The 27032-nt window shown below is 44.0% G+C and overlaps 1 protein-coding gene across 1 annotated transcript in view; it reads right to left on the reverse strand.

Annotated features, from left to right (window-relative positions):
* Positions 1 to 227: 227 nt before the first annotated feature.
* Positions 228 to 27032, reverse strand: part of UPB1 (beta-ureidopropionase 1) — a 1115631-nt gene continuing 1088826 nt past the window's right edge. Inside the window, exon 10 of the mRNA XM_044068825.1 lies at positions 228 to 1041. Coding sequence (XP_043924760.1) covers positions 958 to 1041 — 84 coding nt within the window. The 3' untranslated portion in view covers positions 228 to 957. The remainder of the gene's footprint in view (positions 1042 to 27032) is intronic.

Raw genomic sequence — 27032 nt, forward strand, 5'->3', positions numbered from 1 at the left:
GATCTGACGAAATGCTGTTCCAGACGTGCTAATAGAAAATATTCTGCCGCCTCTCACAGAGAAGGGGAATGACAGAACAAAAAGCATGGACAGCCAAAACTGAGGAAAGGGGTAGGATGTGTGTTCTTGCCCTGGGGAAGAAAGTTACTGAAAATAATGAAAAACAAAATTTTGTCAGTGTTTGAAAACAAAAAGTAACACAGAACAGATGAGGCAAAAAGAGCAGCCATTGTACAGTTTTTAATTAAATTCACATTATTCCATAAATTATCATTCAAATATTATGGCTGATTTTACATGACTCCATATTAGATTTACAACAAAAGCCTTCAAGTATTGCATTCAAACTTTACTGTGCCTGTCAATAAATTAATGAAGATATTGCTTTCTTGCCTGCCTTTTAAATGTGAAGAGCAAGCAGGGGAATTTTCCTAAAACAGATACGTAAGTAAAGCCTGTTCTGACTGTTCTTGGTTTCTTCAAATGCATTTTAGTAATTTAAGATTTGATAACTGGGGTAGAGCACTGGATCCCTCAAAACCATTTTGAGACCATGCCCAGGAGTACATACTCAAGAAATACAGATATTACAGTGAAAATGTTGCATACATATTTAGGTACAAAGAAAATTCATACAAGATGAAAAGAAATAATGAGTTAATGCTACAGAAAATATAAAAAGATGATCAAGCAAAATATGATTTGCAGAAATTCCTTAATGAGGAACGAGTTCTGAAAAAATTTGAATTATGTGCAAGAGGCCTAAAACAGTACCAGTTTGTTTTGTAGCACGCAACACATAAGCAAAGATTTGTAATAAATGATTATTCACTGAAGTATCTGTTGAACATTTAGCTGTCACAGAAGTAATACTCCATTGTACCTAAACGGAACCTAACACAAAGCGATCAGTTTTATTATGCTTCAGTTAGTTAGTGACCTTGCAACGGCTCCACATTACTCTTTCACAATGTTAGGCTGAAAGTCGTGTTGGACGACTTTAGCAAGCTCTTCTGCATACATCTCATATCGCCCGGTCATCTGGAAAACAAAAGACACAACCTGAAACTTTTCCAGTCTTCAGCAGCAGTCAACAGATTTCAAAATAATATTCCCAGTGTGTGCAGGCACACACGCACAACAGACACACACACACACACACACACACACACACACACACACACACACACACACACACAACTGACTAAAATGAAATACAGCATCTTTCTGTAGGGCATTCCATTATGTATAGAATTGTACTGCTTTTAAGAGTTTGTGAAAAATAACATAAAATTAACTGTGGGGTCAGATGTTCTGCCAAAGAATAAGCAGTTGTTTTGTAGAACACCTAAGATAAAAATGTTAGATATAACAGGCACTTGATAACATTATAATCACCCTTTAACCCTCTCCAAAAAGGCATTTCTACCGTAAAACCTTTATAAAATGAAAATGTGCTCATTTGAGAAGTTTTATGTATTTTGTTATAGTTCATTTATTTATGTATTTATTTGTTTTAACTAGGTAGATGGGTTGATCCAAAGACCTCTTCCAGCCATGCCCTTGGATTAAAGGTTAGTCATACACATAGGATCATAGGAGATTACTAGGCTGTCGACCCAGAGGTCATTTCAAGCCTAGCCATTTCATCCCAAAGAAAATACAATGAATACAGAGCAAAACTTAATGAACATACATAACAATGAATACAGTGGACATTACAAAGGTATAAAAAAATCAGGAAAGTACACAGTAACGAGTCAATCATGAATGATGTCATTATATACATACAGAGGCAAATGCAACTAGCAATTAACAGTGCTGCATCACATCTGGTTAGTTAAACATACAGCACATCAATATTTCAAAAGGTGACATTACCTAGCTTCAAATACTAGGCTATTCTAAACTCACTTCCTGCTGAATACTCCAAACTGAATAGAACGCCTGTAATGTTACATGCCTGGAACTCCGTAACAAGGATTACCCAAGTTCGTGTTAGCCTTGATTACAAATAATAATAATCTTACAAAGAAAGTATCTCATACACTCATTAAAGGGCCTAGTATGAGCAGTGCTAAAAAGGTCCTACTCCCACAATGAGCTAATTCATGACTCAGACGCATGATGGCCATGACAAGATAAACCCTCCTTTTTGGCTAATTTTTGTGTCTCTGAATTGCAATTATTACAGTGACCTGCAGATAATTTCTGGTCTACATGTTGTGGTAGTAAATTGCTGCTTGGTATTCCCTCCATAGTCACTCTCCCACACAGACACACAGGTACACATTCAAACACAAACCATTACATACACCACAGTCCCCCTACCCATCCCCCTAATGTGTCTTCACCCTTGTTGTCTCTCCCACCTTCCTAATCACCATAATAGTTTATATGTAGTTAAGACAAATTTGCAGAATCCTTGATGCCTAGTGTCCCCCATCCTTGTGACAGCTGAAGTGCCATTACGGCACATATCTAGTTATGTCCTGGTGACTAGTGTGCCCCCCACTCTGTATAGTGATGTTGGTGCCATTACAGCACTCAACTATACTGCCTCTGTGGTGTCTAGTGTCTCCCTGACACCCGATCCATGTACCGATGCAGGTGCCATTAAGGCAATTAGGGTGAGTGTATCCCTGGTGTTTTGTGGCTTCCCCAACCCTCGATCCCCATACCACAGTCGTGGAAGGTAGCTGAAATTAGCCTTTTGGCTATGTTTAATAATGCGATGTGGGGATGGCCATACTAATATACACAGCTCATCAATTATTTGAATTTACAAGCATATACACGGCTTCATGGAGGTGGTTTCAGAGGGAGACAGACAGAAAGAGAGAGTGAGAGAGAGAGAGAGAGAGAGCACATGGCTAATTAGCATATGCCCCCCTTTGGAATGACTCATTAGCATTCAGCATGGCTACAGGGCCAGCAGTAAACAATGCTGCATGTCTTCATGACAGAGCACCTGCAGCACCATAATAAGGCAGTTACTGAACAGCAAAAAGGTACCGTAACGTGTACTTGTCTCAGTACCTTCCTGAATCACCCCAGCATTTATATTTACTGTGATGGGCTCATACCCCATTCAAGATAACTTCCTCTACCTTTTGCCTAGTGAGCACTGGGATAAGCCTTGACTCTCTCACAGCCCAAAAATGGATTAAGTGGGTAATCAGACAATAAACCATTGCACTTATATCTAGGAATATCTACTCTGTTAAGTTATTGTATTTACTTGATACTGATGTTGCTAGTTTATTAAACTTATTTATACATTTCTTAAACAGGTAGGTGCTGTTGCTATTTTTAAAATTTATTTAAACATCTGTTTGTCATAAAAATGCTGCTGCTATATTTATTTATTTTATTAATTTGTTTACCAGGTAGGTACTGGTGCTACTTCTAATTAATTTATACATCTGCGTACTAGGCAGATGCTGCTGTTCTAATTTATTTATTTATTTATTTGTTTACCAGATTGTTACCATTGCTATTTTTTAATTTATTTATACACTAGTTTACCCGGTAAGTGTTGTTGCTATTTTACTTATTTTTTATTTACATATTGATTTACCAGGTAGGCACCGGTGCTATTTTTAATTTACTTATACATTTGTTTACTAGGCAGGTGCTGTTGCTGGTTTTCATTTATTTATTTACTTGTTCATCTATTTAACGGGTAAGTAACATTAATATATATATATATATATATATATATATATATATATATATATATATATATATAAATCCAAATGGCAGGGCATACTTACGCAAAAGTACTTTTCACCAAAGAAACACTTTTGTGTAAGTATGACTGTTGCTGAGGCTGTACCATGGCTGTGCCACGGTGCAGGTAAGGGAAATTTCCCCTTTCTCCACTGTAGTGCGGTCTTGGAGGGAGAATATTAAAGTAGGGGGGGTGTGGGGGGCACAGGGGAGGCGAAGCCCCCCTGCTAAAATGTAAATGTAGTGTTTTTTTTTTTTTGTCACACGCTTTAACAAAAGCGCTTTTAGGATAAAAGCACTTTCGTTAAAGTGTGTTCGGGTTTTATGGATTTGGATGTTTGCTCAGTCGAGCAAACGTCCTAGATCCATATATATATATATATATATATATATATATATATATATATATATATATATATATATATATATATACATATATATACAGACACATACATACACACACACACATATATATATATATATATATATATATATATATATATATATATCTAATATATATATCTACTGGTTGGTTTACCAGGTAAGTACTGGTGCTATTTTATTTATACATTTGCATACCAGGCAGTTGCTGTTGATATTTTTAAATAATTTACTTATTCACTCATTTGTTTACCAGGTAAGTGTTGTTGCTATTTTATTTCTTGATTTATATATTGGTTTACCAGGTAGGTACAGGTGCTATTTTACTTTACTTATACATTTGCTTACCTGCAAGTGCTGCTTCTATTTTTAATTTATTTATTTACTCATCTGTTTACAATGGAGTTACTGTTGCTATTTCTTATTTATTTACACTCTGGTTACCAGGTAAGTGTTGTTGCTATTTTATTTATTTATACATTGGTTTACTGTGTAGGTATTGTTGCTATTTATGTTAATTTATTTATACCTTTGCTTACCAGGCAGGTGCTGTTGCTAGTTTTACTTTATTTATTAATTCATTTGTTTACCAGGTATGCACTGTTGCTATTTTTTGTTAATTTCTATATACAATGGTTTACCAGGTAAGTGTTGTTGCTTTTTTATTTATTTATACATTAATTTACAATGTAGGTAATACTGCTATTTTTAAAATGTATTTCTACATTTGTTTACCAGGTAAGTACTGTTGCTATTCTTTAAATTTATTATTTATTTGCTTACCAGGAAGGTGTTATTTCTATTTTTTAAATGTATTTATTAATTTGTTTACCAGGTAGGTGCCGTTGCTATTTTTAATTTATTTATAAATTTGTTTACCTGGCAGGTTCTGTTGCTATTTTTTTGCACTTATTTATACAGTTTACGTACCAGGTAGGTCCAGTTGCTATTTTAAAATTTATTTATACATTTGTTTGACAGGTAGGTGCTGCTGCTTATTTTTACCTTATAAATAAGGTAGGTGTTGTTATTTTTTGCACTTATTTATATGTTTTTGTTTACCAGGTAGTTAACTGCTATTTTTAAATTTATTTATACATTTGTCAGGTAGGTGTTGTTGCTATTTGTAAATTTATTTATAAATTCATCAGATAGATGCTGTTGCTATTTTTATAATTTATGAATACATACGTTTACCAGGTAGGTGCTGCTTTTATTTTTCAAATTTATTTATAGATTTTGTTTACCATGTATGTTCGGCTGTTGTTTTTAAAATGTATTTATATATTTATTTAAAGGGCAGATACTGTTGTTATTACTTAATTCATTATTATACCATGACCCCCCATTAATATTCCAAAATGTGCACGCTGATTGGCCAGTGTGCACATTGTAAATCGACTTATACTAATGGAAAAAGGTCCGGTCGCCCGGACTTTTTCCATTAGTATAAGTCTTTTTTTAAAACACTGTCTCGCTATGTTAAAAGAGTTTAACATAGCGACACAGGTTTAAAAAAAGCAACGGAGATCTCCGTTGCTTTTTTTAAAGCTGTCTCGCTATGTTAAACTCCTTTAACATAGCGACACAGTGTGTAAAAAGCAACGGAGATCTTGCTTTCTCCGTTGCTTTTTAAACCTGTCTCGCTATGTTAAATGGGTTTAAAATGGCGATACAGATTAAAAATAAGCAACGGAGATCCCCTTTGCTTATTTTAAAGCTGTCTCGCTATGTTAAACCCATTTAACACAGCGAGACAGGTTTAAAAAGCAACGGAGAAAGCAAGATCTCCATTGCTTTACTGCTATGTTAAATGGGTTTAACATAGCGAGACAGCTTTAAAATAAGCAACGGACATCTCCGTTGCTTATTTTAAAGCTGTCTCGCTATGTTAAACCCATTTAACATAGCGAAACAGTAAAAAGCAACGGAGATCTTGCTTTCTCCGTTGCTTTTGGCCACAGCTCTGATGTACTGCGTAGGCATGCGCAGTACATCAGAACTGCCGTGGATACCAGACAGCTGCGGAAGGGCAGCAAAGAGGCATTATACAATGCCAGTTTACCAGGTAGGTGTTGTTGCTCTTTTTCCAGTTTACTTATACATTTGTTCACTGACTCTTTTCAGCCTTGCACCAAGGGCTAACAAAACAGATATGCACAGCTGTCGATAACAGTCTGTTAAAACAACAACAATAACAAAAGCAGCATGATGAGTGGTAACTTGGCAAAGCACAATTCACCAATTCTATTTACTAAGCTATCCAGTCACCACTAAACTTTACTCCAAGGAAATGCAACCTCCCTTGTACAAATAGATAGGATGAATCATACTTTGCCACACTTTGTTTTGGTCATCTGTAAGGGGCCAAGGAAAGTATAGCCATATAAGACCTCATCATAACTGTAGATGTTTGAATTGATCACTGCTGCAGTATTCCAGACTTATGGGACATATCCTTCCACGGATACCACATGTCCGAACAGTCTATGAAAGCTTAGAGATCTTCCTCTTGTGCTGTATGTCCGACCCCATGCATCAGAGTATGTGTTCGTGCTTAAGGGACACAGGAGCATGAAAATCCTCAGAGCTTTCTTGCCTCAGAGAGCAGGACTGAGCCTAACACTCACGGAGGAAAGACACAGCAGCAAATAGAAGAAAGAAGCAGGGATAAAATAAGGAGGGGGGTCCACCTCAAACAAGGAGTAAAGGAGAGGAAAACAAAAGCATGGGGAAGGAAGTTGTCTGTTTACTGTTACGGTAAGATCTTACACAACCGTACTATGTTCTTCATTGTTGAAGTATTTCTGACTTGATGATTCCCAAAGGTTTTAAGAAGAGAGGATGGTGGCTGAAGTAAAACAGCTGTAGTCCAATAAATCTTAAATAATGGTTCTGGCAAAAGTTGTAATGGCTCTAGAAAAGGCATTTGTCTTGTACTATAAAAGTGTGAAATGAAGACCAAGTAGATGCCTCTATAATAGACTTAGAATTAAGACCCTTGAAGAAGATTCTGGAAGAAGACATAGCTCTGGTAGAAAGGGCTTTCACCTACCCCTAAAGTGACTTACCAAGAAAGGGGTAACAGAATGTAGTGGAAAGGAAAAAACACACAGGAATAGTCTCTTTTGATACTGGAAGGTGTAATTTTTTTCCCTCATAAGAGATAAAAAAGTGATTACATTTTTGAGTTTTTGTCTTTTCTAGACAGAATCTCAGCTATCTGTGGACATCCAACAAATGTAGAATTCTTTCTCCTTTATTTTGTAGGTTTGGAAATGAAGACAGTAAGATGGCTGGATTGATTAATCAACAGATGAGTAGTGCAATCGTAATGAAAGACTAAGAAGAGAGGAAAACATATGAGGGCATGCAACTTAGAAATCGTTTTGCCAGTGGTTAATGCCACCAATAAAACTGTCTTCCAAGTCAGACGATGAAAGGAGTAGAAAGAGGTTCAAAAGGAAAAAAGTTACATTTTCAAGAGCACAGTTCAGGTCCCAAGGAGGAGGAATAAACTTCCATGGAAGCCTGATGCGGAGGACGCCTTTAAGAAATTATTTGATCTCACAACATGAGAAATTGGGGAGGGGGTCAATGGCAGACAAGCTGAGATGGCTGACAGATGCACTTTAACAGAAGTGTATACTAGATCTGACTGGAGCAGCCCACATAAGTACTTGAGGATAACTGGGACTCCTACGTGGGAGGAATCCTTTCCTCTACTGTACCTACCTGGTAAACAAAATGTATAAATAAGCTCAAGCAGTACTAGGTTTGCTTCTGCTTGAGGTAAAAATCTGAGCTGTCTGTATCAGACCTAGTATTAGTATACAGAACTTGTTGAATAAAAATGGTAAATAAGCATTACAAACAAAAGTTATGTACTTACTATAACATTAGCACTGGATGACTAGGTCCATCCTCTCCAGCAGGCACTAAAGCCACAGCTCAGCATCTGAATCTTTCCCAGGCTACTACAACCTCCTCTTCTACTCAATGTGCTCTGAAAACAATGTTGTGATAATACAGATCACAAACAAAATATGTAACTACTAAGAATCCTTTAGATCGTGCCTGCCCATAAGCCAGGGGGTGGCATGAGTGTATGTTGATGAGGACAGACCTGCTCACCCAGATCTAATACTATCAAAAAACGCAAGAAGTGGTAACGAACGTAAACTGTAAGCAAAGTAACAAAAAAACGAATGTCGAATGGTCCAAAGAGCAATCCAAAACACTTTATTCACTGCAGCACAAGGGGAAAAAAAGTTATGTACTCACCATAAGGTTCCATGTGAGTTGTTCCATCTCGCCTTCATTCTTCACTGATGGGTTCAGTGCCAATCCTTGGCTCCAACACGGCTGACTAGCAAGCTCAAAGTTCTCCAGTAGCTCGGAACCCAACCCTTTATCCCACAATGCACTGCTGGAATTACCTTGAATCTTGTTTGTTGCGTACCTTACAGAAGTACAATAATTATTCCACCTAGAAATGTAGATGCATTGAAAAACCAGGATGAGGACAGCCTCCAGGTCAACTGAGAGCCAGGAGGGGGAAGGAGGGAGGGACGTGAGAATGAAGGCGAGATGGAACAACTCACATGGAATGTTATGGTGAGTACATACCTTCTTTATGTAAAGTTGTTGAATCTCGCCATTCGTTCTTCACTGATGGGTAGCGTCCCTAGCACCCTGATCTTGGGTGGCTCATGGAAGTATACTCTTTAGAACCGTAGAAACAAATGAAGCCCTGTCCCTGGTGGCCTTATCCACTTTGTAATGAGTTATAAAAGTGTGAGGTTTAGACCATGTGGCTGCTGCACAGATGTTGTCCAAAGGCAATTTGGCTTGAAAGGCTGAAGAGGTAGAAACTGCTCTGGTTGAATGAGCCTTCACCTTACTAGACAAGGGCATGTTATGACAAGAATATGTGTAAGTGATACAATCCGACAGCCACTTAGACAGGGTTGCCTTGGCAACTGGTTTACCTTTCCTGGCCTCAGAAAAAGACACAAAAACCTGATCTGATTTCCTAATGTCTTTTATTCTGTCCAAATAAATTCTAAGTTGTCTATGAACATCGAGTTTGTACAACATATATTCCAATTTGTTGGTGTGATTAGGGAGGAAAACGGGCAACTCAATGACTTGATTAATGTTAACCTCAGAACATACTTTAGGCAAAAAGGATGGATTTGTCCTGAGAGATACTCTATCAGCATGGAACACCATATAAGGGGGCTTGATGGATAGGGCTTGGAGCACTGACACTCTGCGGGCTGAAGTGATGGCTACTAGGAAGATAGTTTTCCACGATAGAAATTTTAGTTCACAAGATGATGCAGGCTCAAAAGGAGGAAGAATGATACGAGATAACATAAAATTCAAATTCCAGGGGGGATAAGGTGTCTTCACTGGAGGTCTCATGTGAAAAGAACCTTTTAGAAAAGCCTTAGACAATTGAAGAGCCATAATATTCAAACCATCAATTCCTAGATGGAAATTATATATAACAGCTAACTGTACTCGCACCGTAGCAGCCGCTGATCCTTTGTTGAAGATTTCTGTTAAGAATTGTAAAATAGAAGACAATGGCGCTTGGTAAGGGTCAATGCTGTAGTAAGAAGCCCAAATGGAAAATGTTAGAAAAATGTGTATTTGAATACATGGGAAATGCTAGTTTAAAAGCAAAGTAGTATATAATGCATTTTATTCTATTAAGCATATAGTAGTAAAATTAATTCATGTCTAAATGTGAAGTAGTTTTGAAACTGCAGTGTGGCTTGAAGCAAAAGCTGATCCCTGACCCTGACAGAATGCTAGCTTAGCAAGTTTTAATGTTTATGCTTTTCACAAGTAATTATCTGCTGGGTCAGGAAATGAAATGTGTGAAATAATGAAATCTTCTGCTCTTTCCTGTTGGAATGATCTGGCCTTGTATATGAGTTACTTAGATAGCACGCAGCTGTGTGAGGAAGTATAACAGAGAACAAAGACATACATTAAAAGACTGAAGCTGCTATTGTATTCGAACTGATATGAAACCTTGAACAAGTAACTTTACAGAAAGACATTATGACTGACCAGCTGGATAGCAAGGCCGTATTGTATCTAGAGGAAAAGTTTTTTAAAAATATACTGTATCAGCAGATTAAAAGAATAGAGGCTTGTAAGCTAAAGTGATGTAGATGCCCTGTGACATATCACGTCAGTAAGGTGGGCATAGCTTGAATGTTAAACCTATATAAAATTGTGTGCTTCCTGTTTCATGTCAGACAAAATTCTGTACTTGTATGTTTTTTTGCCTCCTGGTGTACACTAGTAAACTTTTGAATCTGAACCTCCTGTGTATTGAATTCTTAATTTTATTTAACAGAAAATCTCTTCCACTTACTACAATACAATTTTCTAGTGGAAGGTTTATGGGAAGCCAATAAAATGTGACTAGTGTCATGGGAAAGATTATAAAGCCTGGCTATGCAGGGAATTGGAGCAGCCAAGCGGTTAGCTTCAGTGTCTGCAAGGATGGATGAAGATCCCCTGACGGATGTGTCAACAAGTCCAGAACTGGGTTCAGGATCCATGGGTCTTCCAGAATGTGATGGTAAAAAAATGGAAACTAAATCTACCGAGGCCAATGAGGGGCTAAAAGGATGATCGTCCGTCCCAGCGACTTTGCTTTCTTTAAGAATTTGGGTATCAGGGGAATTGGTGGAAATGCGTAGAGGAGACCCGGGGGCCAATCGTGGACAAGAGCATCCCTCGGGGAGTGACCTGGCGTGGGAATCAGGGCAAAACAGCTTCTGCATTTGTTGTTGATATGACTGGCAATCAGGTCGCAGGAAGGCTGGCCCCATTTGTGGAAGATCCTGTCCGCAATCTCTTGTTTGAGGGACCATTCATGGGGCAATAAAATTGCCCTGCTCAGTCTGTCCGCTATGACTTTGGATTTGCCCAGGATGTGCGTTGCTAACAGAAAGCGCCGGGATGACACTGCCCACTGCCATACTCTGAGGGCTTCTCGGCAAAGGGGATAAGACTTGGTCCTGCCTTGCTTGTTCAGGTACCAGACCACTGACATGTTGTCTGGCTGTATTGCAATTGTCCCTAGAAGAAGAGAGTCCTGAAAGTATTGCAACGCTAGAAGTACTGCTCTCATCTCCAGGACAGTGATATGCAGATGTGATTCTTGATCTGTCCATGTGCCTTGGGCAGTCTTTCCCTGAAAAAGCCCCCCCTACCCTATCATGGAAGCGTCCGTTATCACAGTGGCAACTGGAGAGGGGACGTCCTATTGTGACATGAAAAGACATCAACCACCACTGAAGATCCTTCTTGCAGGAATTCGTTATCAGGATCATATGACTTATTGGAAGTTCCTGGTAAGACCATTGCGTGAATAGAAGCCATTGAAGGATTCTCATATGCATCCTTGCTAACGGGATTGCTAAAATTGCTGCTGCCATCAATCCTAGAACTTTCAATACTTCTGCAGCTGGTGCTCTGTTCTTTGATATCAGGGACATGATGTGTTGGCGAAGAATACAAATCCTTTCTGGTGGAAGACGAAGAGTGGTGGTTGACGTGTCTAATTCTGTCCCTATAAAAACGATATGCTGTGATGGCAACAAGGCAGACTTTTCGAAGTTGACTGTAATACCTAGCCGATCGCAGAGTGTCAGAGCAGCCTCTCTCGCTTGAAGAAGTTGATGCCTGGTGGTGGAGGTAAGGAGCCAATCGTCCAAATACGGAAACACTTGGAATCCTAGACACCTCAGGTGAGCCGTGACTACTGCCATGCACTTGGTGAACACTCTGGGGGCTGTAGTGAGACCAAAGGGCAGAGCTCGGAATTGACAATGATTGGCTCCCAGCCGGAAGTGCAGGTGATCTCTGGATGGCCTGGCCATCTTTATGTGGTAGTACACATCCTTGAGATCGATCGCGCACATCCAATTGTCCTTCCCTAGAAACAGGAGTATGGACTGTTGCATGACCATTCGGAACTTCTCTTCTCTCACAAATTGGCTGAGTCTGCTGAGATCCAAAATGGGTCTCCAGTCCCCTGTTTTCTTTGGAACCAAAAAGAATCTTGAGTAAGTTCTGAATCCTGTTTGGTATGCCAGGACTGGCTGGATGACTCTCTTTTCTAGTAATCGGTGTACCTCTATTGCTGCTTGTCCCATGTGACTGTGTGGAACGTCCGGGATTTTTTTGATGGGAAGGGCCTGGGTGGAGAACGGTATGAAATACCCTCTGGAAATGAAACTTTGTACCCAAATGTCATTTGTTATATTTAGCCAGGCTTCTGGGTACAACGACAAGTGACCCCCGACTGCCTCCAGAGTAGGACAGCCAGGCCTCCCTTCAGTAGCGCTGGTAGGACTGACCAGAGAAGTGATCTCGGTCATCCTGGTGTTGCGGACCCCCTCTGCCACAAGGGTGGCATCTTCCATTGAAACCCCCTCCTCTGCCTCTGGAGCGGGCCTCTCCACGTGTGCCTTGAAAGGCTCCTTGGGCTTTCGGAAACCACATCTTTCCGCCCCTCTGACCTTTAGGAAAGGGTCGAGCGGGGGTAGAAAAACGGACTCCGACGGCAGACAGAGTATTTCCTTCTTGCTCACACCTGGTCAAAGTCTCCTTCACCTTTGGCCCAAACAAAGATGAGTCGTCAAATGGGGTATTCGTACAGGAGGACTTGAAGGGTTCCACGAAGAAACAGAGTCGCATCCAGGCATGCCTATGAAGAGCAATTCCTGTACCTGCAACTCTACTCAAACCATCAGCTGCGTAAGATATGAGACGCATGGACGAGTTGACTATCGAATTGAGGGTAGAGTGCTGAGGGCAATATTGTCGGATACACTTGTAGCTACAGCACCCTGAAGAGTATCTCCCAACTCCTTAAGGAGATCTCTCTGCAGTCTGGTAAAATGTGTCAAGTAGTTCAGTGATCTGAGTGAGAAAGTCGCTAAACTGAACATGCGTTTCCCATATCTATCTATGATCCTAGATTCTCTGTTAGGAGAATGGATAGACGAGGAAGTCTCAGACATTTCCTTTTTGGTGGCTGCCAATCACCCCTCTGCATAAGAATTTCAAGAATTTCCGCAAATGAGATGTCCTCAGAGGGGGATGTAGGGGACCTTTCTGATTCATCCAAGTCGGTGTCCGATGTGAGAACATCTTAAGGGGGAACTTCTGGAGAGGTCTCAGAAGAGCAGGGAGCACCCTATGGGGCTACCTGAGGCTCAGGGTCTCTACGCCTGGGATGACCAGAGGAAATAGAAACTGACACAGGCACTTTAGGGGAAGAAGAGGCCAGACCTTGAGATGAGGAAGTTTTAGGAGACAACACTCACCTCATGGCTTCGAATGCACCTCGGTTCCGATGAGAAGGAGTCGACGGATCCGATGGAGCCACGATCTCTTCCCACACTGAGGCCGTGGGCTCCGAGCCTGAGGTAGGAGCCTAGCTCACCCGAGCCGAGGCCCAGAGATGAAGAGTCAACACCAAGTCAGTGCGACTATCCTCCCCAGACCCGACCGGAGAGTGCCGGCTCCTAGAGTCCCCGGTCGTCGCCGAGAATGTCTGAGCTGATGGAGCCGACGACACTGGAGCAGGTGTCGGCTCCAAGGGATCCACAATTATCAGGTCGGCCTCCTCTGGCTCCGAAGGTCCAGTATGGCTCAGAGGAGGAGCAGACAATTCAAGAGTAGTGGTCTTCGGCTCCGACTGTTGGGTCTGAGCCAACAGCAATTTAGCTAGGCCTGGTGCCTTTAAGAGTTTCTGAACCAGCCGGTCTATATCCAGATCGGAAAGGCTGACAGAAGACCTGGAAGACTGAACAGATGGAGCCGATTGGAGCAGTATCGATGGAGGTATTTCGGCAACCGGTTCCAGAGCAGTGTCCTGGTTCCAAAAAGAACAGACTGTCGGCTCCAAAGGCAGTGGAGCCGAAGTCACCACACTTTCTGACCTTTTTCCTTTTTTGGTCCTGGATTCAGAGGAAGATTTGGATGATTTGCTGGCCCCATCCTGGTCAGACAATGCCTCTGAAAAAGGGTGTTTGATGATACCCCTATCAATTAACTTCCTCTTCCTTTCTGCAAGCACTCTGGTGAAAAGGAGTGACAGATACTGCAAGAATCTTGCAGGTGCACCTCACCCAAACAGTAAACACACTGCACATGGGCATCCATGACGGACATTTACTGTCCGCAGTCTGGGCATTTTTTAAACTCAGACTTTGGATGTTTTTCCTTCTATTCAAACATTTCACAAAATCCAATAAAATGGAACACACTGTTTAACTATGAGCTATTTAAGAAGAAATCTAACTAACTCACACAATACACACACAGCCCCAAAAGGCAACCAATAACTATATCAAGGTAAATAGGATTAAGCAATCCAATAACAAGAATCCCAAAAAGGGAACACTAACAACTATAAGAAGAGGTCCAAAGGCCAAAGGGCCGAAGGCAAAGAAAGATTTTACTGAGGAAAGGGGTGGAACACAGAAAATTAGAAGTTATGTACTTACCATAACGTTCCATCTGAGTAGGTGGATTCATTTGTCTGCAACCTGTGGGTATGGATCCGATATCGGATCCGAACCGGCATGGTTTATCCAGCTATGGATCCGAGCTCCTAGCTCCTCCCCTCACCCATAATGCCCTGCTCTCCCTACATGACCTCAGATCGAGTTTGCCCTGTACCAAATACCCTAACCAATGGGTAACACATCATTTGCAGGAAACTGACAAGGCCAGGGGGATAGGAGGGCGGGATGGTTATAGACAAATGAATCCACCTACTCAGATGGAACGTTATGGTAAGTACATAACTTCTAAATCTGAAGTAGGAGAATTCATTTGTCAGCAACCTGTGGGACAGAGTCCCCAGCTACCTGAGTCTTGGGCGGCCATCATGGAAGGATATTCCGGAGCACCGCGGAGCCAAAGGATGCTCTACCTCTAGACGTGATATCCAGCTTGTAATGAGAAATAAAGGTATAAGATGAAGCCCAAGTGGCTGCTGAACAAATGTCATCCAGAGGAATCCTAGCCTTAAAGGCCACTGAGGTAGAAACAGAGCGGGTCGAATGAGCATGGACTCCCTCCGGTGCGGACCTCCCAGAAGCTTGGTAAGCTAATAGAATACACTGGGAAATCCAACGTGACAAGGAGACTTTGGAAATTGGTTTACCCAGATTGAATTTGGCAAAGGAAATGAGCAATTGGTCGGATTGCCTATGACCAGCTGTCCTGTTAAGATAAAAACGAAGCTGCCTGTGAACATCCAATGAAAGCAGCTTGTATTCGCCTTTGTTCTGATATTTAGGAAAGAAAACAGGGAGGTTGATGGACTGATTAATGTTTGCTTCCGAAGCTACGTTAGGAAGAAAGGAGGGATTGATCCTGAGGCACACGCGGTCCGGATGGAAGACCAAGTAAGGCGGTTTCATGGACAGGGCTTGAAGTTCAGAAACTCTCTTGGCTGAAGTAATGACTACTAAAAATGCAGTCTTAAGAGACAAGAATTTTAGATCTACTGTGGCCGCAGGCTCGAAGGGGGGAGCGGTCAAGGCCTGAAGAACCAAAGAAAGATCCCACGGTGGAACCGTCTCCTTGACAGGGGGTCTAAGCAGAAAGGTGTCTTTTAGGAAGATTTTACATAACTTGGCAGACATAAGTGGCCCAGAGTCATGACCAACATGGTAATGAGAAATGGCCGCTAGCTGAACTTTGAACATGGAACTACTGGCGTCATCATTAAAGAGAGTAGTAAGGAAGTCTAGAACCAAAGGAAGGGGAACCGTGAAGGGATCTAGACCCTGCCGCTCCGCCCAAATGGAGAAGCGCTTCCATTTACTGCGGTAAATTTTTCTGGTATAGGGTTTATGAGCTGCTACCAGAATGGCCTTAACTGGGGACGAGATACCGGGAGTCCTGATTAGGAGTGGAACTGGAGCAGCCAAGCAGTCAGCTTCAAGTTGTCCAGGTTCGGAGTTGGTAGGTTCGATGGGTGTGATATCAGATCCGGAATGGGATCTAGAATCCAAGGTGGATTCACTGAATGAGACCTTAGGTAAGGGAACCAGATCTGTCAAGGCCAGAATGGGGCTATGAGGATCATTCTGCACCCCAACCGAGAGGCTTTCTGAAGCACCTGGAGCATCAGAGGTAGAGGGGGGTATGCGTAAAGAAGACTGGGAGGCCAAGCATGCACCAGAGCGTCTCTCGGGGAATCCCCTGGAGGAGGGATTAGAGCGAAAAAACTGTCGCACTTGGTGTTTAAGGGAGAAGCAAAGAGATCGTAACAAGGAGTTCCCCACTGTGCGAAGATACGTTTCGCTACTTGAGCATTGAGAGACCACTCGTACGGGGAGAGAATGGTGCGACTGAGCTTGTCCGCAAGGATGTTGGACCGACCCGGAATATGCGTTGCGATGAGAAAGCGGTTGGTGGAGATCGCCCATTCCCACACTCTCATGGCTTCTCGACATAAAGGGTAAGACCTGGTTCCCCCCTGTTTGTTGATGTACCAGACCACTGACATGCTGTCTGACTGAATCGCAATTGTTCCCAGGGGAAGAAAGGCTTGAAGTGCTTGCAACGCCAAGAGCACCGCCCTCATCTCCAGAACACTGATATGCAGGGAGGTCTCTGAGTCGTTCCACGTGCCTTGGACCGTCCGGCCCGCAAAATGACCCCCCCACCCAAGGCGGGAGGCATCCGTGGTCACTGTGGCAAGAGGGGGAGATGCACAAAAGGGGCGGCCTCCGTGGAGATCCGTGGAATGGAGTCACCACAAGAGAGACCGCTTGCAAGCCTTGCTGATTGCAATGGGGTGATGCAGGGGGAGAGAAAGATATGACCATTGTACTTGAAGCGTCCACTGAAGTACCCGCATGTTCAAGCGGGCGAGTGGGAGAAGAGAAATCGCTGCCGCCATAGACCCTAGTGCCCTCAGGACCAATTCCGCCGGAACCGAGCTGGAGTGGAGGATGGCCCGCACCTGGAGTCGCAGATTCCGAACTCTGTCGGTTGTGAGAAAGGCTCTTAACCTCCTCGTGTCTAACCTGGCTCCTATGAATTCTATCAACTGAGTAGGGGCCAGGTTGGACTTTCCTACGTTTACCGTGATGCCTAGCCAGGGAGCTAGGTGAAGAAAGGAGTCTCTTGCCAAGGATAGTAGATGCCTTGTTGGGGCGGTGAGAAGCCAGTCGTCCAGGTACGGAAAGACCTGCACCCCCTGAAGCCTCAGGTGGGCCGCAACCACTGCTAACACTTTGGTGAACACCCTGGGGGCTGTGGTGAGACCAAAGGGAAGGACCCTGAACTGGTAGTGACTGGCTCCCAGCCAGAAGCAAAGAAACCTCCTAGACCGTCTGTCCATTAGTATGTGGTAGTACGCATCCTTGAGGTCAATAGAGCACATCCAGTGATTCTCTCCCAGAAGGGGGAGGATGGATTGTAAAGTGACCATCAGGAACTTCTCCTTGGAAACTGCCAGGTTTAATAGGGACAGGTCCAGAATGGGTCTAAAGTTCCCCGTCTTTTTTGGCACTAAAAAGAGCCTGGAGTAGAACCCTGATCCGATCTGGTCTGGGGGGACGGGCTGGATGGCTCTTTTCCTCAGCAGATAGCCAATTTCTGCTGAAGCGGCCTCCCTCTGATCGGGTGGAACGTCGGGGAGGGATTTTAGTTTTGGGACGTGAAGAAATGGGATTTTGTATCCTCTGGATATAATCCGGAGGACCCAGTGGTCTGATGTTATGGACTCCCATGCCGCTAGGTGCTCCGAAAAACGTCCCCCAACTGCCTCCAGAGTGGAGCAGTCGGGCAACCCCTCAGGGTTGCTGCGAGGGCCGTTCAGAGAAAGGTTCTCTGGACCCAAAATTCCTGGGAGCCCCTCTGCCCCTGGGGCGGCGTCCTCCCTGTCCTCCTCTGCCACGGAAGGACTGGTTGTCCGGAGCGGGTTGGGATTGCTGCGACTTCCGGAACCACATCTTCTTCTGGCCCTTTTAGTTCCTAGAGTAGGACCTCTGGGGCACAGAGAAGCGGACTCCGACGGCAGACAGCGTCTTCCCGTCCTTCTCGCTCTGGACCAAGGTGTTGCGAACCGTCTTGCCAAAAAGGGCAGAACCGTCAAAGGGGGCGTTCGCGAATGACGCCTTGAAGGGCTCCGTGAAATCGCAATGGTGGAGCCAGGCCTGGCGTCTCGTGACTAGGCCTACTCCTGCAGCTCTAGCGGCTCCCTCGGTAGCATGGGAAAGTAACAGCATAGAGGTATTGGTCACGGAACGAAGAGTGGCCATACGGGTGGAGTGCAAAAGTTTGTCCTCCTCCGACATGGACACTGGGGGGATGCAGCGTATTCTTTGATAAGATCGCGCTGCATCCTAATGACATGTGCCAGATAGTTGAGCACCCTCACTGAGAAGGTTGCTGAACTAAACATTCGCTTCCCCAAGCGGTTCATCATCCGAGACTCCTTGCTCGGAGGATGAACTGAGGGACTCTCTTGAGCGAGTTCCCTCTTAGTGGCTGCTGCCGTCAACATGGCATCTACCGGGGGTCCCTTGCTCCAGTGGGCACGGTCAGCAGGGGGGCTAAGAATAGTACAGTTTTATACCTACCATAAATGTAGATGTCCGATAGGCATGCATCTGCAGTCCTTACAAATGGGTTGTCCTGTCATCAGGCAGCCCTTCGGTCGGCCGGATTCCAAAGTCTGGGTCTGGCCTCGACTGGTGTCGCACTTCACCCGACGTCATAGCGGCAGTTCTTCGGGTATAAAGGCATCAGCCGACGCCATTTTCCTCAGTGTTTCTTGCCCCAGATGCCAGGTGCCCTCTAGGAAGGCTAAATTTGGATAAATGCAAATGGTTCCAAATAGTAGAGAGCAAACAAAAAATAAGCATGTATGTACATATATACAAACAAATACACCATAATAGATTCCCCCAGCTAGCTACAAGATGGGCAAATACCCTAGGAGTACCACAGAGGGAAAGGAGGGTGGGTAATCCTGACTGCAGATGCATGCCTATCGGACATCTACATTTATGGTAGGTACAAAGCTGTACTATGTCCTTCAAGGATGCATCTGCAGTCCTTACAAATGGGTAGAATACCATAGCCAAACTGGGGGAGGAGGAGAAATTAGATTATGGTGTAGTTAAGATCCCTTGCAAAACAGCAGTGGCAAAACCTGCTCGGGATCTGGAGTGTAAAGGTAAATTATAATGCTTGGCAAATGTATGCACGGAGCTCCAAGTAGCAGCCTCTAAAATGTCTTTGGTAGCCACTCCTCGTAAGAAAGCTGTGGTAGTGGCTGTAGCCCTTGTAGAGTGAGGCCTGATGTTTTCTGGAGTTTTCTTCCCATGGTAGGAGTAACAAAATCTAATGCAATTTCCTATCCACTTAGAGATTGTCTGTTTTGAAATTGCTTTTCCTTCCATTCCTGTCGCATATGCTACCAGTAGCTGGTCAGTCTTTCTATTGCTCCTGGTCCTGTCCAGGTAGTAACGTAATTGTCTATGTACATCCAAGGTATGCAACAGTCTTTCTCCCCTTTCTCTGTGGGTTGGGGATGAATGTAGGTAGGTGGATAGCTTGATTTAAAGATACCCTGGAGACCACCTTTGGCATAAAAGTAGGATTAGTTCTCATGGACACTCTATCTTGATGGAAGATCAGGAAGGGCTGTACTGCCATTAATGCCTGTAGCTCAGATACCCTTCTTGCTGAAGTGATTGCAAGCAGGAAAGCAGTTTTCCATGATAAGTACTGTAATTCTGCTGTTGCTGCTGGCTCGAAAGGAGGGAGTGTCAACTTTTCTAGCACAAAGTTCAAGTCCCATGCTGGCAATGGTGGCTTCCTAGGTGGCTTTACATTTTAATCCCTCTCAGAAACTGCCTGAGCAGAGGATGTGAGAAGACTGGAGGATCCAAGTTGTATTCTGCTGAAATAGCTGATGCATGAATCTTAATGGAAGAATAGGACAGGCCGTTGTGGAAGAGCTCTGCCAAGTATTCCAGGATGTTAGCTATGTTTACCAGTGACACATTCTCTCCTTTTGCCGTACTCCAAATGAGATATCTTTTCCATTTTGCTGAATAATTTTTTCTTGTTGAGGGTCTGCGAGCCTCCAAGATAATGTCTTTAACCCTTTGAGATAAATCTGGGTTATTTGGTCTTATGCAATGTTCCAGGCAGCCAGCTGCAGTGTTTTCAGGTTTGGATGCAGGGTTTTGAAGTTGTTCTGTGTTAACAGCAAGGGAACTAGGGGCAGAGGCCATATTTGTTCCCGAGACATGCTCCTCAGTAATGGGTACCAATGTTGCCTTGGCCAAACTGGAGCTATCAGGATGATCCTTGGACGGTCTTCTTTGATCTTCAATAGCACCTTGTGCATCAAAGGAAGAGGTGGGAATGCATATGCTGTCAGGTTTTTCCAACTGAAAGATAGGGAGTCCACTTTCCAAGCAAGTGGGTGGTACGTCCTTGTGCAGAATTTTTTCAGTTGGTGATTGTGTGGGGATGCGAATAAGTCTATTTCTGGTAGTCCCCATTTCCCTGCAATGGTTTTGAAGATGTCCGGATGCAGCATCCATTCGTGGGCATCCGTGGTAGTTCTGCTTAGGATGTCTGCTAGTATATTTTCTTTGCCTGGCACAAAAATTGCTTGAAGCTGAATGTTGAAGCTCAGTGCCACATTCCAGAGGTCCATTGCCATCCGGCATAGAGGGTACGAATGTGTGCCTCCCTGTTTGCTGATGTACCACATAACTGTGGTGTTGTCCGTCCTTATCCGCAGTTGACCCTGTCGAAGAAATGGTCTGAATGCCTGAATTGCCAGTTTTACTGCCAGCATTTCCTTTTGATTTATGTGTAGGTGTAGCTGGTCTTGAGTCCATAAGCCTTGTATGCACTTGTCCAGCATGTGCGCCCCCCAACCGAGGTCTGAGGCGTCTGTTGTGATGGTCTGGCTTGGTTGAGTGCTGTGGAAGGGCAGTCCCTTGTTTGATTGACAGGCCTGAGCCCACCATTGGAATTCTCGTTTCAGGCATGGAATTATTGGAATCTGGGTTTCTAGGCTGTGCTTGTGCTGAGACCATAAATTCCTTAGGTACCATTGTAACTTTCTCATATGTAGTCTGGCATGTGGAATCAATATTATGCAGGATGCCATGTAACCCAGGGCTTGCAGGACTTTTCTTGCTGTTAGCTGGTTCTGCTTTGTTAATGCCATGAAGTAGAAAGGGAGTTGCTCCTGTTTTTCTACTGTCAGGAATGCCATTTGTTTCGATGTGTCCAAATCTGCACCCAAGAAGGTTATCCTTTGGGATGGTATCAGCCTTGACTTTTTTATATTGACTGTGTATCCCAGGGCTTGTAGTAGATGAATGACCCTTTCCAAATCTTTTGTTAATTTGTTTTTGTTGTCCGCTTGTAACAGGCAGTCGTCCAGGTAAGGATAAATTTGAATTCCCTGAAGCCTGCAATGAGCAATTACTGATGCCAGGCATTTCGTGAATACTCTGGGTGCAGTAGATAAGCCAAAGGGCAATGCTGAGAATTGATAATGCTCTGATCCTGCAAGAAGTCTGAGGTATCTTCTGCAATTTGGTCGTATGGGGACGTGCAGGTATGCCTCCTTGAGATCCAGAGTTACCAGCCAAGACTCCTTGCCCAGCATGGGAAGAAGCTGCTGTAGGGTCAGCATTTTGAATTTTTATGTGTTTAAAGTGGACAGGTTGAGAATAGGTCTCCATTGGTTTTCTTTTCTTGGTACCAGGAAGAGTCTGGAGTAAAATCCTTGTCCTTGTTCCATAGATGGTACCCTTTCTATAGCTCTCATCCTTAGTAAGTGAGTTATTTGTTCTAGAGCTTCTGTCTTCTGATTTGGAGGTAGGTTTGGCATTCCTCTCTTCCTTGGTAGAGTATGGAAGTGAAACCTGTAACCTTGGTCTATTGTCTGTAAAATCCATTTGTCTCCTGTGATGTAATGCCAGTTTACTGAAAATAAGGCTAGCTTCCCACCTAAGGGTGCTTCTAGTTGTTCCCTGGTAGGCGGTGCCAGAGCCAAGTCACTGTGATTGTGCTGTGGAAGTGGTGGTGGCTGGATCTGTGGCTGTACCTCGCTGGTTGTTAGCCTGCCACTGACGGCCCCTGTAGGCACCTCTGGATTGACCCCTGCCTCTTGAGCGCCTATTCCTGCCTCTCGGAGCTCTGGAGGTGTCTGGAAAGGACCAATTCTTGGAAGGCCAGTTCCTGCTAAACCTTGGAGGTTGGACCTGCAAGAAATCCTTGACTGTCTGGACAGATTTTGCTTTCTCTTCCACCTTCTTCAGCCCCTGCTGTGCAGGGGAACCAAACAAATTGAGCTTATCCATGGGAGCATCTAGGAGCTTTGATTTAACATGGTCTGGTAAGGACTGCTCTTTCAACCATGCATGTCTTCTGATCACTGTGCCAGTCATGGCTGATCTAAAGGAAGCCTCCAGTGCATCATAGCCGCATTTTAAGGAATGATTACTGACCTGCTGAATGTTATGTACCATTTCCTGTACAGATTTTTTGTCTAATGGTTCATCCGAGGACAGTTTTTTAGTCAATTGGTCTAACATAAATTCCTGATACTGAATCATGTGGAATTGACAGTTCAAGGCCCTAGCTGAAAGAGTAGTAGAAGTGTAAACTTTTTTACCCCATCTCTCTAAGGCCCTAGATTCCCTTTCAGAGGGGAGGGGGTTTTTGGTAGAAGAAGCTGCTACAGCCTAGGGTCCCTGGGAGATAGTTTCGGGATCTGCAAAAGGGGCCTTATACAAATGATAATGTGTGTCCGGAACCCTGTAGTACCTATCGGCGGACTTAGCAGGGGCCGGAGGAAGAGAATCAGGAGCAGTACAAGCATCATTAAAAGCATCATCCACAACAGTAAGTACTGGAGGAATGGCTAAAGGCCTGTGCTGTGGCAAATGCAAAAAGGTTCTAAGCCTTTTCCTAGAGTCTGAAAAATCCTGGCCCTGCCATTGAAATTGTTCCCTCATAGCATGCAAGGTTTCCCCAAAAGAAAATTCCTCAGGCGGAGAGGCAGAAGGAATGGAGTCTTCTGCATCAGAGTCCTCATAAGGAGAAAAGGGGCCCTCTGGAGGGTTTGAATTATCTGACTCATCAGAGGAGCCATCCGAAGAAACTGGCTCAGGGGGCTATACTCTAGTCCTCTTCTCCGGAGGTGGGTGAGAGGCCCTGTCTGGATGAGGTTGGGATCCCCGGATCAAAGAAATGAGATCCTCTGCTAGACTAAGCATTTGTGAACTGGAACTAGGCCTGTGAGAGGGGGTCTTAGCAGGCACAGATTTGGTAGTTTTTGCTGCTTTAGCCCTGGCAAAGGCCTTAACAGACATGGATGCAGAAGGCCTAGCAGCTCCACGTGCAGGGGTAGAAATATGCAAAGGGATAGTATCAGATAAATCCTGCGAACCTGCAAGAGCAGGTGGGATTTCAGTAGCAGATTCAGCCAGGCTGGAAGAGGCCTCGGTAAGTGGCAAGCTTTCGGCCGAAGGAAGAACCGTGGACTCGGTTTCAGCCGAAACCGAGACACTCGCGGTTGGCTTAACCGCGGTTTCGGCCGAAACCGCGGACCGCGAGTGTCGGTCCATTTCCTTGCGTTTTTTAGAAATTTGCGTAGTCGGAGTATCCAACGGCATAATGTAAGCAAAAGCAGAGCCGAAAAACTATTCAGCAAATTCAGACCGACGTCTAAGTGTTCGTCGGTTGAAAGAAGCACAGGATAGACAAGCTGCTACGTCATGGTCTGGGCCTAAGCAAGGTAAGCAGTAAGAGTGGAAATCTTTATGAGGTATTTGTTTCCCACAATTTAAACAGTTATTCACTTTTTCTGACATCGGCTGAGGCAAGAAAGAGTCCCCAACGGGGTACTTAGCTTTTTAGAAGTCTTCGGTACTTGTAGTAGTAATCTCTGGTTCTGACCGACCGGCACTTGCGAACAGCTTCTGCTTCGGGCGCCACGCGGCAAGAAAGACTGAGGAAAATGGCGTCGGCTGATGCCTTTATACACGAAGAACTGCCGCTATGACGTCGGGTGAAGTGCGACACCAGCCGAGGCCAGACCCAGACTTTGGAATCCGGCCGACCGAAGGGCTGCCTGACGACAGGACAACCCATTTGTAAGGACTGCAGATGCATCCTTGAAGGACATCCTGTCTGGCCTCTTGGGGATTGGCTCCACGGTGTCCGGTTCCTTCCACACCCTGGTGGTAATGAGGTCCACCAGGGGGTCGGCAGGAGGGGACACCCAAGAGGTAGACGGGCCCACTTCAAATGCCTCCAAGAACACGGACTCGTCCGAGGAAGACTTTGGGGCAGACCACCCACCTCTTATACGAAGCATTTCCATGATGTCTCCAAAGGAGACATCCTCAGGGGGTGATCTTGGGGAGCCTTCCCCTTCCTCCAAGTCCGTGTCTTCAGTTAAAGACTCGGGGGAGTCTATGTGCCTCCTCTTACACGTGTGCTTGAGAGGTGCTTCCTCGGGGGGGGGGCTGTCCGAGGAGCCCTCGCAAGCGGTGTCCAGTTCCAAAGGAACTGCTTGGGGCAGTGAAACGGGCTGTCCCAGTGGCCGGGTGACGGAAGCCTGACCCAGAGCAGATGGAGTGCGGGACGGAGCCGAAGCAAGTGCCGGGGGTCCGGATGCCCTCAACAGAGCCCTCTCCACTACATCAAAAGCCGAAGGGGAGCCGGCCTCGACCAAAGGATCCGACAGCCGGCTCCCCCTCGGATCAGAGGAATGGATCGGAGCCGGCGCCAAGCCCTTCGGATCCGAGGGACCAGTGCTTTTTTCCCACTTTTCTGAGAGTTAAAAAAGTTCAGTTACAGGCTTGCTGTTCCTGAACTGTTTGAAAGTTTCTGTGAGGCCATTTTTGCTTGGGCTGAAGGAGGGTCTCTGTGTTTATCAGTGGCAGTGACTAACATTGAGCAGCTTCCCTGCCCCCCGGAGAGGTGGTTACTGACTTGAAACTGTAGTTTTATTGGCCACTAGGGGTCATTTCCATAACTCCTTCATCTTCCTCTCTTAAAACCTAGTTGCCTCGTGGTTTGAGCGTCTTTTCAGGCTTGTTGGCTGCTGGTGAAGCACCCTCCAAGAGGAAAAAACGCTGAGAGAAGAAGGGAGCCACTTTTGAGATTTTAAGTATTTTTTCTCTGTTTATTTGCTAAGTTTTTCTGCATAGCTGCCTAGCTTGAGCATTTTCTGGCTTGTTAAACTTGATTTCTGTATTAGTAGCTGTATTTAGAGCACAACCAAAAGCTGTTTGCTGAATTTCCTGTTTGCACTTAATTTTAAATCGTTTTTTTCTTAAAACTTGCATATTTTCTGTCCTTGACCTAGCACTCTTGTGTGGGGTCATTTACTGCACTGTTATAACTTGATATTACTTGTGAACCTCTGCTATCTCTGTAAAAACAAAAACAAAAAAAATCTTGCTTTTTCCCACTTTTCTGAGAGTTAAAAAGTTCAGTTACAGGCTTGCTGATCCTGAACTGTTTGAAAGTTTCTGTGAGGCCATGTTTGCTTGGGCTGAAGGAGGGTCTCTGTGTTTATCAGTGCGAGTGACTAACATTGAGCACCTTCCCTGCCCTCCGGAGAGGTGGTTACTGACTTGAAACTGTAGTTTTATTGGCCACTAGGGGTCATTTCCATAACTCCTTCATCTTCCTCTCTTAAAACCTAGTTGCCTCGTGGTTTGAGCGTCTTTTCAGGCTTGTTGGCTGTTGGTGAAGCACCCTCCAAGAGGAAATAACGCTGAGAGAAGAAGGGAGCCACTTTTGAGATTTTAAGTATTTTTTCTCTGTTTATTTGCTAAGTTTTTCTGCATAGCTGCCTAGCTTGAGCATTTTCTGGCTTGTTAAACTTGATTTCTGTATTAGTAGCTGTATTTAGAGCACAACCAAAAGCTGTTTGCTGAATTTCCTGTTTGCACTTAATTTTAAATCGTTTTTTCTTAAAACTTGCATATTTTCTGTCCTTGACCTAGCACTCTTGTGTGGGGTCATTTACTGCACTGTTATAACTTGATATTACTTGTGAACCTCTGCTATCTCTGTAAAAACAAAACAAAAAAAAAATCTTGCTTTTTTCCCACTTTTCTGAGAGTTAAAAGTTCAGTTACAGGCTTGCTGTTCCTGAACTGTTTGAAAGTTTCTGTGAGGCCATTTTTGCTTGGGCTGAAGGAGGGTCTCTGTGTTTATCAGTGGCAGTGACTAACATTGAGCAGCTTCCCTGCCCCGGAGAGGTGGTTACTGACTTGAAACTGTAGTTTTATTGGCCACTAGGGGTCATTTCCATAACTCCTTCATCTTCCTCTCTTAAAACCTAGTTGCCTCGTGGTTTGAGCGTCTTTTCAGGCTTGTTGGCTGTTGGTGAAGCACCCTCCAAGAGGAAAAACGCTGAGAGAAGAAGGAGCCACTTTTGAGATTTTAAGTATTTTTCTCTGTTTATTTGCTAAGTTTTTCTGCATAGCTGCCTAGCTTGAGCATTTTCTGGCTTGTTAAACTTGATTTCTGTATTAGTAGCTGTATTTAGAGCACAACCAAAAGCTGTTTGCTGAATTTCCTGTTTGCACTTAATTTTAAATCGTTTTTTCTTAAAACTTGCATATTTTCTGTCCTTGACCTAGCACTCTTGTGTGGGGTCATTTACTGCACTGTTATAACTTGATATTACTTGTGAACCTCTGCTATCTCTGTAAAAACAAAACAAAAAAAAATCTTGCTTTTTCCCACTTTTCTGAGAGTTAAAAGTTCAGTTACAGGCTTGCTGTTCCTGAACTGTTTGAAAGTTTCTGTGAGGCCATTTTTGCTTGGGCTGAAGGAGGGTC

The sequence above is a fragment of the Protopterus annectens genome, chromosome 4.part0 (assembly GCF_019279795.1).
Source record: "Protopterus annectens isolate FY-2018-M chromosome 4.part0, PAN1.0, whole genome shotgun sequence".
Classification (NCBI taxonomy): domain Eukaryota; kingdom Metazoa; phylum Chordata; order Ceratodontiformes; family Protopteridae; genus Protopterus; species Protopterus annectens.